Source organism: Calliphora vicina, chromosome 3 (assembly GCF_958450345.1).
Source record: "Calliphora vicina chromosome 3, idCalVici1.1, whole genome shotgun sequence".
Taxonomy (NCBI): domain Eukaryota; kingdom Metazoa; phylum Arthropoda; class Insecta; order Diptera; family Calliphoridae; genus Calliphora; species Calliphora vicina.
Window position 1 is genome coordinate 42,657,841 of NC_088782.1, and position 16,222 is coordinate 42,674,062.

Sequence of the window (16,222 nt, forward strand, 5' to 3'; positions counted from 1 at the left end):
AAACTTCCCCGGGAGTTTGTTCCCCGGTACTTTTTTCCCATTGATTTTGAATAGGAAAAATGGGAAAAGGTTAAAAACTCCCGGGGAATTTTTATTCATAATTGGGCTGAATATTGAATGTTACAATTCTCAGAATCACTATTGAACTCAAGCAATTATTTTAAATATTTTGTTTGAAAAGCACTCAAAAAATAGTTAAAAACTGATTAATTTTCATTTATTTATTTTAGCCTACTTTGTATTTTAGTTTTATTAAATTAAATTTTTATTTACCTTGATTTTTAAAAAATCACACTTTTTAGGGAGCACAGCTCTAAATAAAATGATTAAGCATTAATTTGAAACAGGGTTGGAAAGTGATATATTTCTTAAGTAACACGATATTATGCAATTAGTACCTTTTGCCAACTCAGAGTACTAAAATTAAAATTTCCTTATTGGCAGAAACTGATTGAGGTTAATTTTTACAAGATTCTGAACAAATTACTTGTATTTCGTTCACTTAATTTTTGTGTTTAACAATTTAAATAGTATTCTACACCAATTCCAATTAAACTTCAAAAGTTTCCATTTGTTTTTTAGTACTTTGAATTTATACTTAAAAAATTATTAATTGTATTTCTGAATTTCCCAATTGTTTTTCAGAAATTTCTATTTGTATTTCTGAAATTTCCATTGGTATTGCTATTAGAATTTTCTGAAACTCAAATGTAAAATTATGAAATACAATTGGAAAAATCTGAAATACAAATGGAAAATTCTGAAATGTAATTGGATAATTCTGAAATACAATTAGAAGTTTCAGAAATATAAATGGAAAATTCTTAAATATAATTGGAATATTCTGAAATTCAATTAGAAAATTCTGAAATAAATTGGAAATTTCTGAAATACAATTGTAAACGGTGTAGTTTTTAAACAGTACGGATAAAATAAGAATATAAATGTTTATGTTTACATAATTTTTTTCTTTGTAAGTGTCAAATATGTACTTATGGTACTTTTAAACCTCAAATACTATCAAAAAGTACGATTGTATTCACTTTTCCATCCCATCAAAATTAACAGTTATATTTTCTGTCTCCACATCAAGGCGAATTCATACAAGGTGGTGTCAGTTCTACAAAAACAACGATTGGTCTTAACAAATGTCAAAAAACCAAAATGAAAAATTAAACAAATAAGTATTTAAACTTAATATAGTGTAGATAATTCAATAGTGAGGGCTTTACTTATTTATGTAAACAATTAATATTTTGTTAATAAGCTTAGAATATGTAGATATTTATATATAAAAACAAGCTATTACAGTTGTTAGAACCAAAAAGCGAAAAAAAATTATCAGCTGTTTGACTGAATCCACCTTGTATAAATTCGCCTTGCTCCACATATTCTTTCTTTTTAAAGTTGTTTTGTTTTCAGAGTTGCATTTAATATGTCAGAAAACTGTTTCAGTTTCATAGTAAATAATAAAAACTATGATATAAACAAAATTAGCGTTAAAAATATGAAATTTAATGTTCCAGTTTAAAAAAAAACAAATCAAATAAAAATAAAAAAAAGCAAAATAAATGTCCATTTGTCTTACCTTTTAGGTGGTTGTTGGGCATTAGCTTCACCACTCAAGAAATCCATTGTAGCATTTTTTAGATTATTTTTCAAGTTTTCACCATTTTCCTTGGCTTTGGAGGCTTCCATAAGTTTCTTGTCCATAGCATCGTTTACGTTCTGTTCAATTGTTTTTGGGGGGCTGGGAGGAGAGACTGGTTTAATCTCAGCTAGTGGTGTAGGCTTTGGAACAACAGGTTTGGGTGGTTCAACAACAGGTGCAGCAACAGGTTTGGGTGGTTCAACAACAGGTGCAGCTACAGGTTTGGGTGGTTCAACAACAGGTGCCGGCCTTGGAGCTTCAGGTTTTGAAACTGGAGCAGGAACGGGTGCAGGAACAGGTTTTGGTGCTGGTGCCGGTGTAGGATTGACTTTTGGTGTTACTATAGGCGCTGGCTTCGAAGCACTAGGTTGAGCCGGTTCAGCGGGTTTGGGTGTGGCCACATTAGCGGGTTTGTTATCTAAGGCAAGGGTATCAGTCTTGTTTGTCTTATAAAAAATATCAAAGAATGTCCAACCAAAACGTTTTCTACAGTTAAATTAAAAATAGAAAACAAAATATGTATAAAACAACAATGAAATTAAAAATGAAAGTAAAATTAAAATAAAAAACTAATTTATAAAGTTAAACTAAATAATAAAAGCCTCAATCATTCAATTTTTAAATTTATTACAAGGTTTATAAAAATCTGTTTTATAAACCTATTGCAGAATTAAAAATTGATTGTGATAAGAGGATTAAAAGATAAAATAAATTATAAAATTTGAGACATGAATGACAGTTTAAAATAAATTTAGTTACTACGAAACCAAAGTTTCTTTTAAAATCTAAAATAATTAAATTTCTCTCGTGTGGACCAATCTTGTCGATGTTATGTTTCAGTTCGAACAAAATTGTCATAACAATTGTTTGCACAGCTATGTCTGACATCACATGTCATTTTCCCACAAAAATAACGACATTTTAAAAAATTACAAAGAAAACTATGAACAGGAACATGAGTATCGATGGACCCGTTTTCCCCACACCAAACAACATGAACAAATATGTGTCCGTAATTTAGCCAACGCACAAAACGAAATATTGTCAATACTTGGGATTACTTTTCAATTGCCTAAAAACTCTTAATATCTGCGTTCGCCGTCGAGTTTAAAATCCAATTTAATCATTTTTCATTTCTGCGATTTATACATTTTCATTTTCATTCCCTATTGCAATTGTTAGGGAACAGATAGAAGACAACAACTATAATTAAAATACAATTTTTACTGCACCTACGACAGCCCATATTTATTTATAGGTTCACATTTTCTTTCATCTATTACAATTGCAGAGAAAAGTGCACATTTTAATTTAATTAAAATCCACTGAGGCAGAAACACTCGCAACTGAAAGAGGTGCAGTAGTATAGTCTTCAATTAAAAGGCAAACAAATAGACCGACCGACCGACAGACAGACATTCAGAACGAATGAATATACAAAATATATAAATAAATAATAGATAAATGCAATGAACATTTTCACTTGCTTTTAGGTTTTGCTGCCATTTTGATGACCAAAAAGTTGACATATGCAAAATTTAAAATTTTTCTTTTTTCGTTTCTAAATTTTTTGTGCCCGAGAACAAATATACATTTTCTACTTCATCTTTATTTAGGAAATGTACTCGAACGTACAATATTAAAAGGTTTCGATATCTGTATTTTTGTTTTTAATTATTCAAATGATTTAATGTTTTGATTAAATATTTTAAAAACATTTTTATTTCTTTATTAAAATATTAAATATTGAAATTCTTTAGCGATTCTTTAAGCTTTAATTTATAAAGTTATTTTTCTTAGTGTATGTATTTTTTGTTGTTTGTTTTCTAGAGCTGCATTTTGTATATATCAGAAGTGTTATACAATTTCATATTTCCATAACCCTACTTTGTTTACTTAGCAGACAATTTATTGTCTACACATGAATTTGTATCGTGTGGACAGGAGCTTTACATTGACAAAAGGTGTCCAAACAAGACAAATTCATGTGCGCACATACACATTTTCTTTGAGTGAACAAATTGATATCTAGTCAAGGCGGAGGTAATAAGAGCTTTGAAATACATATAATTAGCTTCGTTCCAGTAGATTTGCAACACTAAATGAGACAGAATTAACATAATTTCGAAATACATCTGCAATTTCTAACTGGCTGATCTATTCAATAACAAAGTTTTTATACCCTACATCACCATAGTTGGGAGGGTATTATGCGTTTGTGCAGATGTTTGTAACGCCCATTAGATATTAGTCTAACACCCACCTTAAATTATACTGAATGACTTAGAATCACTTTCACGTCCGTCCGTCTGGCTGGCTGTCCATGTAAACCTTGTGCGCCGAGTACAGGTCGGAATTTTGAAGATATCTCGATAAAATATGGTACATATAATTTTGTACCGACCTAAGGACGGAGCCTATTGAAACTGGCAGAAATCGGTCCATTATTTCACCTAGCCCCCATACAAATGTCCTCCCGAAATTGGATTTGATCAGTCATAAATATTTAATTTATATAGGTATCTACACAAATTTTGCTTCAAATAAGTTTTATATATACGAAATTCATGTCACCAAATTTTATTATGATCGGTCCATAATTAGTCATAGCTCCCGCTTCCAAAATCTCTTAATCTCCTAAAAATTTTGATATACACATAAAATTCAACATAAATAACTTTAATATAGACACGAATCACACGACATAATTTCATGGTGATTGGTCCATAATTGGTCATAGCTCCTATATAAGGTCCACTTCCGAAAATATCTTTAACGAGTATAAAGATATTTCTTAAAAATGTTGGTATATACATAAAATTCAACAAAAATATCTTTAATATAGACATAAATAACACAACCAATTTTCATGTCGATCGGTCCATAATTAGTCATAGCTCTAGGTCAAAGTTGTCTTTTTTTGATCAAAGTATACTAACTGAAAAAATGTTGTAAGTTAATGTCTAAAAGAATTCTTATTGTCAGAGTTATATTGTGGAATTTTATGGGGATAATTTTTGTGGAAGATTTTAACCCTCTAGCTCCTCTCCTTAGGGGTCAATTTTACCCTTTTTTCGAGAAAATCAAAAAAAGACCTTCCAAAAAAGACATTTAAGGATTAAAATATTAAACGAAAATATTTTTAATTATAAATAGATTTTTGGTGATTTTTTTTTTAAATGTGAGACCCAAGATGACGTGTAATTTTGCTAATTAAGATTAAAGAGCTTTATTTACATCTTTGGTATGTTTGGTGAGCCCCACTGAAATTTTCCGGCAAAAATTTTCGACGAATATTTTAATACTTAAATGTCCTTTTTGAAAGGACTTTTTTTTTGATTTTTTTACATATTCACAAGATATAATATCATGTCATATTGTCATAAGGTTCTAATATTTCACGACGTCTCGGTTTAACCGACTCTTAGGCGATAGGTGCAGGTCTCTATGTACTGGTTGGTACACATTAAACATAGCATACAGAGTTGTATTATTTTAGGAAATTATTAGCTTGAAAGGCAATATTAGAACATTATGACAATATGACATGATAGGATACCTTGTGAATCGACCAATTCTAATTTGTATTAACTTACATAGTACATATTTAATATTTCCTATAAAATAAATAAATAAATCATTTACAATGGATATTTTTAAAACTAATGCCTAGCATTTTTATCACTAAAGATCTGAACATTAGTATGATAATATAGTTTCCATTAACCAGGGTAATGAAAGAAAACAAACTAAAAACTACGTCACAGCAACTAAAAACAAAAAAAAATAACTCGAGAAATTTCCTCAAAAACCAAAACTATAAACAAATCTAAACAGTAAGAGGTAAAAGTATAGATAGAAAGAAAGAAAGACAAACAATAACAAAAAACTATTAAATAAAATAAATTGACTAACAGAAAAAGAACAATAAAATTTTGGCAAAATACTCAAAATAAAAATTTAAAACGCTGTCAGTCACGTACACCACAACCCGAAAATGGTTATACACGAGTAATCATTCATAGTTATCTACATATCTGTATTATACTGTAGTTACTATATACCGGCCTAGAACCTTATTTACTCTCTTCTCTTTATAATTATGAATTATTATATAGTTATTGAGAAAAAATATTAAATAAATAACAAAAAAAAAAGTTCAAGTTCAATTAACACCTTCTCATTTTTTTATTATTTGCAATAATTATTGATCAATATTTGCGAAAAACACACGTACAACAGTTAGAACAAACATCCATCCATCCATCCCATTGTGATAAACTTTCGCTGAGACACGGGGGTGCAAAAAACTAGCACAATGTGTTTTAATCACGAGTGAAGCAAAGAATTCAAGTGTTTTATGGATTGGAGAAGGCAAAGGTGATAAAAATATAAAAAAAATCAAAGTTCTTATAAACAAAAAGTCTAAACTTTTTTATAAAATCATATACATAAGTACACTTTACGAAATAATTATGAGTGAAAAATTTAAAGCAGATTTAAATTGAAATAAAATAGAGAAAAACGTTTTTAATATCCATCCAATTGCCTTTTTTAATTAGATATTGAGTGCATGACTAAAAAATGCGCAATTTTTTAAAATTTTTAGCTTTTTAAATCCTTCACCTTCGTGAGAACGGTATATAAGTTTGTAATTCCGTTTGTAATTTTTTCATTTCCGACCCTATAAAATATATATATTCTGCATCCTTATAGATAGCGGAGTCGATTAAGCCATGTCCGTCTGTGTGTTGAAATCAATTTTCTGAAGACCCCTGATATCCAAATCTGGGTCCAAATCTTCAATAATTCTGTCAGACATGCTTTCGAGAAGTTTGCTATTTAAAATCAGCAAAATCGGTCCACAAATGGCTGAGATATGAGGAAAAAACCAGGACAACCTCGATTTTTGTCCAATTTTTTATCTATGTATATCTGGATTACTAAGAGCCAGTTTTTGACTTCGTATTTAAATATGAATTATATTTAAGTTCTATTTAAATACGAAAATGAGTTTCTCAGTGCTTTTTTAAATGATACTTAAATGGTCAACGTTGGCCATTTAAATAAGATTCGGAACAGCCGAATATAGCTCTTACTTGTTAAAATATAGGTCATACTTTTGGACTTTTTCCTGTAAGATATCTTTACGGAGAACATTTTGGTATAAAACACATGTCCAATTTTTGGAATATGTCGCCACTACGCCCTTCGGAATTTGACCTATTTTTAATCAAAATTTCAACGTTACGCCACATGCCCGAAATCATATTTAAACATTAATGACATAAAATTATCTAATTAATAAAGCCAATTGGATGGATATTAAATATGTTTTTCTCTGTTTTATTTCAATTTAAAGTTTTCCGCCTCATACAAACTTTCTTTTTGCTAAAATTCTATTCTTATCTATTGTATATTTTTTACTCAGTGTACAAACTACAAATGACAAGCCATAGAGATAATGTGCTAAAAAAAGAACTCGTGTTAAAATTTTTAATAATTTTTGTTGTTTTTTTGAGTTTTGTTTTATTGTTGTTGTTTATAAAGTAAAAAATGTACAATAGTATGGGTATTTTTTAAACAAACTGAGTCATAATCAGTCAAAATAATTCTCTTCATTTTTTTTTTTGAACAACAATTCCAGTATAATAAATGATGGGTTGCAATATTTTTTTACAAATACCGGTACGAAAAAAGCCGGTTAATGTGTTTTTGCAGTTTATTTATTGTTATTTTTTCGCCGGCTATCTTTAGATTAACGTCAAATCAAATATTGGGTTGAATGTTTTATTATTAAATCACATGATACTTGAGCGTATAATGGGAATAGTTTTTTTGCTTTAATTTGTTGCCATTCACAGATACGTCCAATAAAGTCATCACTCATGGTGTTGAACAATCATTTGCACTTTCTTTCCCCTGATAAAAAAAAATGGTTTGCAATTCTGGAACACTATTAATTGATAGTTATTGTATAACTCTAGATAAGGTTTGTTTTTTTTTTAAAGGTAATAAATGATGGTAAAAATAAAAATAAGTGCATAAAAGCTAAATTTATTTCAATCAATTAACTAAGGAACCCTAATTGACAGCCTTAAGTCAATTAGGTTTTCTAATTTTCTGAACTTTTTTCATTTCAAAGAATATTAAAAAAAATCTGTTAATTTTCCCAAAATTTTTATATCTTGGGACCACCCGTTTAGTGCTAACATAAAATACATATAAACTTTTCAACATTCAATTCATTATTGTACTTCCAATCCGACCAAATAATCGAAATTTTCCTAAAGCTCTCAAAACAAAAATATTCGTAAAATCATTGAGAATTTTTTAAAAAGCAATATAACAAGTAAGAGAGCTGTTATCGGCAGTGCCGAATCTTATATACCCTTCACCAAATTATACTTCAAAATAAACATTTTAAATATTGTTAGGTAAACAAAATTTATTTAATTTTTTGCAAAGTTGTTTTTTAATTTTTTGGAAATTTTTTTTTCGAATTGTTTTTAAAATTTTTTTTTCCAATTTTTTTTTAAATTTTTGTTTAATATTTAGCGAAAAAAAAATTTTTTGGTGAAAAAAAAATCGGGTTAATACCGAAATTCCTAAAACGGGGAAAATGTGTTACAAAAACTGAATTTGTTTTAGAAAACTGCCTACTTTGACGTTATTTACCGTGTGATAGTAAAAATACTTGGTAGGTATTTAAGAAACATATGGGGTTATACAAATATGGAGCTTTTTCGTGGATCGGTGCTTTGCCTTTTTAGAATTTTTTACTCAAACCGAAATATTTTTATTAAATTGGCTAAGTTTGGATAGGACTAGGGGGGTGGTATGTCCGCTTAAGTGAGCCAAATTTTTCTTTACACGCTTTTGCATTAAATTATCTTTCCGGATCATATAAAAATTCTATCTAGTCCCGAAGAAATTTTTTTTTTCTACAAAAGAAAGAAATATATGGGCTTTTTTGGGAAAAACGTAAAAATACGGCCCTTTTAACAAGTTCCAACTTTGGATGCGTGTAACTTTTTATAGGGAAGAGATAACTGTTAGCAAGTTGTTTTTATTTTATTTAGAATTTTAGCCAATATAGCTGATATTTTGAAAATAAATTTCGTCCCTCCGTAAGACCGCCATATTTAAAAAACCATAAAAAGATCGAGCAAAATTAAAAAAATAAATCAATAATCTTCAACCAATAGAGATAACCTACACTTGTAAGCGTAGAGCTTCTCAAGGACTATTTATGTTCAAAATTTCAGCTCATTCGGATCATAAATGGATTTTTGGCGATTTTTTTAAAAAATTTGAGACCCGAGGTGTCCAACTTTGAGGGGCTACGTACTTGCCTCCATTAGAGCTAGAAAGCTGATCAAACGTAAATCAACTCGAAAACACCTCAGCTCAAACCATGTGCATTTTCGTAACAATATCTCCAATAGTTCCCAAGATACCGAATTATTTCCAAAAAAAAAAAAAATTAAACCACTGTGCTCCGCTATCTATAAGGATCCATAAGGATCCACTGTGCTCCGTTATCTATAAAATTATATTGTGGAAATTACAAAGGGAATGACAAACTTATATATACCCTTCTCACGAAGGTGAAGGGTGTAAAAATTGCTAATGCAACCTCTTTTGAATCGTTTGCAAAAGTGATACAACTTTTGAATGCTGTGGTTATATGGGTTAAGACATCAATTATAATTATGAGCAAGTAAATCTCTAATAATTGATGTTTGGTTTCTAACATTTAAATCACTAACTTCTCAATTTCAATTGCTATAAATCAAATCAATTGAAAATGTTCGCTCATTTAGCTGATGTTGATGTGCTAAATACATGAGAAATTGGATTTTGAATTTGTTTATTTTTAAGATAAATAATTGTTTAGAGAAAAATCTAAATAATGTATTTAACACATTTTATTGAAGAGTCTTATAAGTAAAAAATTGTACATAATAGCTATGAATTGGCTTTTATTGTTTTCAATTCATAACAAGTATAAACAAAATTCATACATTTTATGATTTTTTTTCATATTTTGTTTAAATTTAAAATAATAATTACTGAACAACTTTTCAATATATACTTTTCAATGGTTACTCCATACCGTCAGCACTACTTAGAAATAGTAATATAATGACTTATTTATTATCTGACATATAAGTACTTATTTTTATACTTGAAAAACTTTCATTTAAATCTTTATATCTCAAACATATCGAGCCTTATCATCGAAAATTTCGTAAGTATATAACAACAAACTTTAGAGGAGAAAGAAGTTTTTTTTTGATTTTATGTTTCAATTCATGTAAACATATTGTTACGAAATTGTACTTGAATTCAAATATAACGATTTTAAGGGCTGATTTAAAAGTAGCATAATGCTTTCAAATAACAGTGCTGTAATAGCAAACTGTAACATATCTGTGGGCATTATTAAATAAAAGCTTTCAGTTGATTTGATCGTAAGTTGGCAACGCTGTATTCGAATTCGAATATTCAGTTAAAGAACATTGTAGAAAGTAAACCACATATAGCGTATGTATTAGTAAGATCTAGAATATTCGAATTTTGACAGTTAAAGAGCAATATAGAATGCAGATGGCAGTGTTATAAATAGTGGCAGAGGTTGCAGTAGTAAGTGAGTTTACCAGAGACGCTTTTCGAATAAACATCAACTGAGTGCCTTAAAGTGTGTTGTGTTTTTCAAGTAAATTCGTGTACATTATAAATTGTGTCTGTATTTCTGCGAATTTACAAACGTGTATAAAAAACATTGAGTGACTATTCAATTCTGTTGTTGTTGTACATTTTAATTAAATAAAGAGTTGTTACAATTTTTAAACTACTAAACGGCTTTTATTTGCAATAAAAAGTATTCGGTTTATTTAAAGGAAATAAACCAGCGTTTTGAAAAGGTTAAAACGTAACAATATGAAAATTAAATGAAAATTGAATATATTGCTGGTTAAGATATTTTCCCTGTGAGAGTACGATATTTTCACTACTCTTATGTTAAAATAAATTTTAAGAGATACAATTTTAAAAGTTTTCTGCTTTAATTCCTAAATAATGCTAATGACAAGTGGCACGTTTCCTCCCCGAAAAACTTATCTTACTTAGGGCTTTATTCAATTACTTAAGTGATTTATTTGTTTACCCAAATAAACAAACAAAACAAATAAATTTATAAATATCTAATAATTAACTTGCAATTAGTTTACTTGTTGTTGTCATTTAGTGATTATAAAAACATTAATTTATTGCATAATAGTTGAGACTTTATATTATTTAATTTCAATATGAAATTTGTCATAGATTATAATACAAGCTAAAATTAAATAATTTATGTCATCAAATTCATATTAGAATATAATGATGACCAACCATCTGAGTAGTACGTATTCATAATTTAATATTAAAAATCTATTTAAACATTTTATATGATCACATCCGTTAAAATATTTTATTGTTTACATACATTTTCATTTGAAAGAAAATTCTATAAAATTGGAAATATATTTTTCTTCAATTCATTCAATCCAAATGATATGAAAAAAAATGTATAAAGATTATTTGTAATAGATATAAAGCAATTTTCTCATGGATTTGAATACGGAACTTGAATGCCTCAATATGGAAATAATTCTATAAAGAATGAATTACCATAGGAACGAATTCAATACGTTTGAAGTACTAAGGAATTATGACTATAAATTAATTCGTTATGAATTACTTAGTGGCTAGTTTAGATTTCAAATTTGATTTGGAAAATTTAATTAATTCATTCGAAACTTTGGTTTCATATGAGCTGAAAATACATTACATTAATGTAAATAGTAATCATGCTACGAAATGATTGACGTGACGATCGATCCATAATTGAATGTAGTTTCCCATACAAGACCCACTTTCGAAAATCATTATTCATCTCATAGATCTCATAAAACTTTTAGCACAAGCTAGTTTTATATATATTCTTAATAAAATATATGGAAACCTTTTCTTTTTTTAATATTTTACATCCTTTCATTGTGATAACTAATTTTATTTGATGATCAAATTTTAATTATTAAAGTAAACAAAATTGTTTGTTTAATTTCAATTCACAGAATGTTGAAAATTAAAAATGTCCAATGTTAAAGTCTACAGAATCATGTTAAGTAACATACTTGTGAATGTTAACAGAATAGCTATAAATTCTGTTAAATAACTTAATTAATTTAGCGCCTTAAAATAGGCAACATTTCGTTTTATACTTTTAGTAGAAAAAGCTTAATAAAGTAAAAGCTTTCTATCTCAATAGAAATTGTAGTATGTATAAATTTGTTATTAGCTTATTCCACACATGGGACTTATTAATTAATGTATACAATTTAAAGTATTGAATGGCATACTACAAACATTATTACCCCGTTTGTATAACATGTGAATAGTTTTCGAATCAAATGGAGTTCAAATTTATGCAGTTTTTTAACAAGGTGATTTAGAAAAAATTCAAATTAAATGCAATTAATGTTTTAATCTTACTTGCCCTGTGTGTAATAAGAGATTAATAAATATTTCGAATGAAAAATTGCTCACTTACAATTAGTGTTTATAAAAAACCGACTTTTTCAAAAACCGGTTAACCGAAAATTGACCTTTTTTAGAAAACCGGTTTTTCGGTTAACCGATATCGGAAAAACCGGTTAAACCGGTTAACCGACATATATGTGTAAAAAACATAAAATGTCCAATAAAGTATATACAGCTTTAAAAGTTGTAGTTTTTAGTAGTCAGGAATGGTTAATATTAAATAACTATAAATATACAAAAGTGCTAAGTCCATTATTTTATTTAGTAAAAATTTCAAAATTATTATCTCAGTCAAATGGAATTGAGTATAAATATGTTACTAAATATATAATACTTGTTTTAATTATTGGTTTATTCATTAAATTTCAACCAAAAAATGTAAATTAATTTTTTATTTAAATATTTGATAATTTTAAAATTTATTATCACCTCGACTTTCTGATATGAAACAGAAAATGTTACAAGTCCCAAAAAGCACCTATAAGATGCAAACGCACTTCTTCTTAGCTGTGATTATTTATGATTTAGTTTAACTTCTAGAATTATGCGGAATTTAATTTTTAATAGTTTCATTATATGAAATTTATTCTGAAAAAGTTTTAAGTAAACTCATCGTCCTCTACTATTTAGAATCAATGTAATTCTTAAAAATATTAATCTAAAGAGGTCTGTATTGTAAATCAGCAGTTTAGGTTTCAAATCAGACCAATAATGTGTATACAATGAATATAAAAAATGCAAAAAAACATGAGATTTATTAATTTTAGTCCCAAATTTTAAAAACCGGTTAACCGAGTGATAAAAACCGGTTAACCGAAAATCAACATTTCAAATTAACCTGTTCGCAAAAAACCGAGATTTCAAAGAAAACCCGGTTTTTCGGTTAACCGCTTTATAAACACTACTTACAATACAGTACCGAGGTACACACAGTAGAATTATTGGGCTTATTAAAAAATAATGTTTTTAAATGCATTTTTGACTTTCACAATTTGGATATTCGGCGGAAAATGTTGTATATAACAGTTTTTTTTATAGCAAATGTAGTGTATAACAGTTTTTTCTATTGAATATATTGTGTATAAAAAATTTTCAATAGAAAATATTGTGTATAACAATTTTTCTATAGAAAATATTGTGTATAACAGTTTTGTCTATAAAACATATTGTGTTTAACAGTTTTTCTATGGAAAATTTTGTTTATAATAATTTTTCCTATAGAATATATTTTGTATAACAGGTTTTTCTATAAAAAATATTGTGTATAACAGCTTTTTCTATAAAAAATCGTGTGTATAACAGTTTTGTTTATAGAACATATTGTGTATAACAGTTTTTTCTATAGAAATAATTGTACATAAGAGTTTGTTTCTGTACAACATATTGTGTAAAACTGTTTTTCCTACATAAAATATCGTTTATAACAGTTTTTTCTATATAAAATATTGTGTATAACAGTTCTTCTTTAGACAATATTGTGTATAACAGTTTTCCTATAGAAAATATTGTGTATAACAGCTTTTTCTATAAAAAATCTTGTGTATAACAGTTTTGTTTATAGAACATATTGTGTATAACAGTTTTTTCTATAGAAATAATTCTACATAACAGTTTGTTTCTGTACAACATATTGTGTATAACAGTTTTTCCTACATAAAATATCGTTTATAACAGTTTTTTCTATATAAAATATTGTGTATAACAGTTCTTCTTTAGACAATATTGTGTATAACAGTTTTTCTATAGAAAATATTGTGTATAACAGCTTTTTCTATAAAAAATCTTGTGTATAACAGTTTTGTTTGTAGAACATATTGTGTATAACAGTTTTTTCTATAGAAATAATTCTACATAACAGTTTGTTTCTGTACAACATATTGTGTATAACAGTTTTTGCTACATAAAATATTGTGTATAACAGTTTTTTCTATATAAAATATTGTGTATAACAGTTCTTCTATAGTTCAGTTTTGTCTATAAAACTTATTATGTATAACAGTTTTTTTATATAATATATTATGTATGAGAGCAAAACTGTTTTTTCTATAGAATGCATTGTGTATAACAGTTTTGTCTATAGAAAATATTGTGTAGAACAGTTTTTCTATAGAAAACATATGTATTCTATATTGTATAACAGTTTTTCTATAGAATGTATTGTATATAACAGGTTATTTTTGTACAACATATCGTTTATAACAGTTTTTCCTGCAGAAAATATAATAATAGAAAGTATTGTTTGTCTATATAAAATAGTTTGTAGAACAGTTTTTCTATAGAAAATATTGTGTATAACAGTTTTTCCTATAGAAAATATTGTGTATAACAGTTTTTCCTATAGAACATATTGTGATAACAGTTTTCTTAAATAAACTATTGTTTGTCTAAATAAAACAGTTTTTTCTATAGAAAATATTTTGTATAACAGTTTGTCCTATATAATATATTGTGTATAACAGTTTTTCTATAGAAAATATTGTGTATAACAGTTTTGTCTATAGAAAATATTGTGTATAACAGCTTTTTTTATAGAAAATATTGTGTATAACAGCTTTTTCTATACAACATTTTGCCTATAACTGTGTTTTCTATAGAAAATTTTGTGAATAATATTATTTTCTATACAGAATTTTGTGTATAACAGTATTTTCTAAAACAAATTTTGTATATAACAGTAGTTTCTACAGAAAATGTTATGTATAACAGTATGTTCTTTATAACATTTATGTCTATAGAAAAAAATGAGTACATCAACAGACATAGATGATAATTAAAATAATTTTTCTAAATTTTTATCTTAAAACTAAGATAATTCTACTTACCGCAACTCATCGACGGCCAATGATAAATACCACAAAGCGAACATTTTTCTGAAAACAAAAGAAAATAAATGCGACTATTTAAAATAAAAGTTTAACTATTTTTCATTATTCATTCTTTGCTTTCTAATGTTTCATAAGGAAATACTATTGTTATCTATTGTTTTTGTTTAATTTGGTTTATATTTAATAACCATATTATCTAAATTTCCCCTTTTCCCCCTTAAACAACACAAACATTTACTGTTACTGAGTGAGAATGTACTTTTAGGTTACCGTCATAATTCTGCTGTCTGTTAACGCTACAAGTTCTCGTATAAATGACAATTTTGAATTACTAGTAATATAATTTAAAAAAATAAGTAGCCTTTGTAGTTGTAGTGTTTTACGTAAATTCATTTATTTAAAACACATTTTTTTTACTATATTTATTGTAATTTTTCATCTTTTGAGAGTGAAACAAAAAAAAAAAATCATACATATTTACCGAAAAATGTTTGAGCTCACAATAAAAATAGTGAATCAGCGTCATGTGAACTAAAGGGAAGGTTGCCTTTTCGGTAAAGGTGGTAAGAACATACATATTTATGTTAATTTGAATTAAAACGGATTTTTGGTAGATTTTTTTTTATTAGAGGACCTACCATAGTTCAGTTTTATATATGTTTCTGAATGAAAAAAATTCTGATTTTGAAACTTTTGCAAATATGAACCTATTTTAATGATTTTTATATTGGATAGTGTCATTGCCAAGGCGTCTTTTACAGTTACCGAAATAATCGAGAAAAATAGCCGAATATTTGGTTTCGATTCCAGATTAGTCCAAAAATTGTCCCAATAAATAAAGATAAATTCATAGTATACATATTTATAAAGTATATGAATAAAGCCGAATATTAGTTTCGGTTTCGTTCTGATACAATCCTTTACGGTCGGACTCTAGAAATCATATTTTATAAATAAAAGAAATTGAGTCAGATCTTTATTATGTTTATTAGCACACCTTCTCCTGTTATGCCGGCATTATTTCAAGGTTTATTTTTAAATGAATTCACACAGTAGTGTAACAAATAACAAAATAAAATTGTAATGATTTCTGTCAAACACAAGCAAAACAAAATCTATTCAAAGTTGAATTTGTATGTTCATGATGTAATATTTG

At 27.3% G+C, this 16,222-nt stretch overlaps 2 protein-coding genes across 2 annotated transcripts in view; both read right to left on the reverse strand.

Moving 5' to 3' along the window:
- LOC135953265 (arginine kinase 1) overlaps positions 1-1,740 on the reverse strand; it is a 55,871-nt gene extending 54,131 nt beyond the window's left edge. The window contains exon 1 of the mRNA XM_065503062.1: positions 1,589-1,740. Coding sequence (XP_065359134.1) covers positions 1,589-1,713 — 125 coding nt within the window. The 5' untranslated portion in view covers positions 1,714-1,740. The remainder of the gene's footprint in view (positions 1-1,588) is intronic.
- LOC135955426 (uncharacterized) lies at positions 1,733-15,107 on the reverse strand. The gene is made up of 3 exons (XM_065505776.1): positions 15,064-15,107; positions 1,804-2,137; positions 1,733-1,750 (listed from the first exon to the last, which is right to left on the reverse strand). Exons 1-3 carry the CDS (start codon positions 15,105-15,107, stop codon positions 1,733-1,735), a joined length of 396 nt encoding a protein of 131 aa, XP_065361848.1.
- Positions 15,108-16,222: the final 1,115 nt, after the last annotated feature.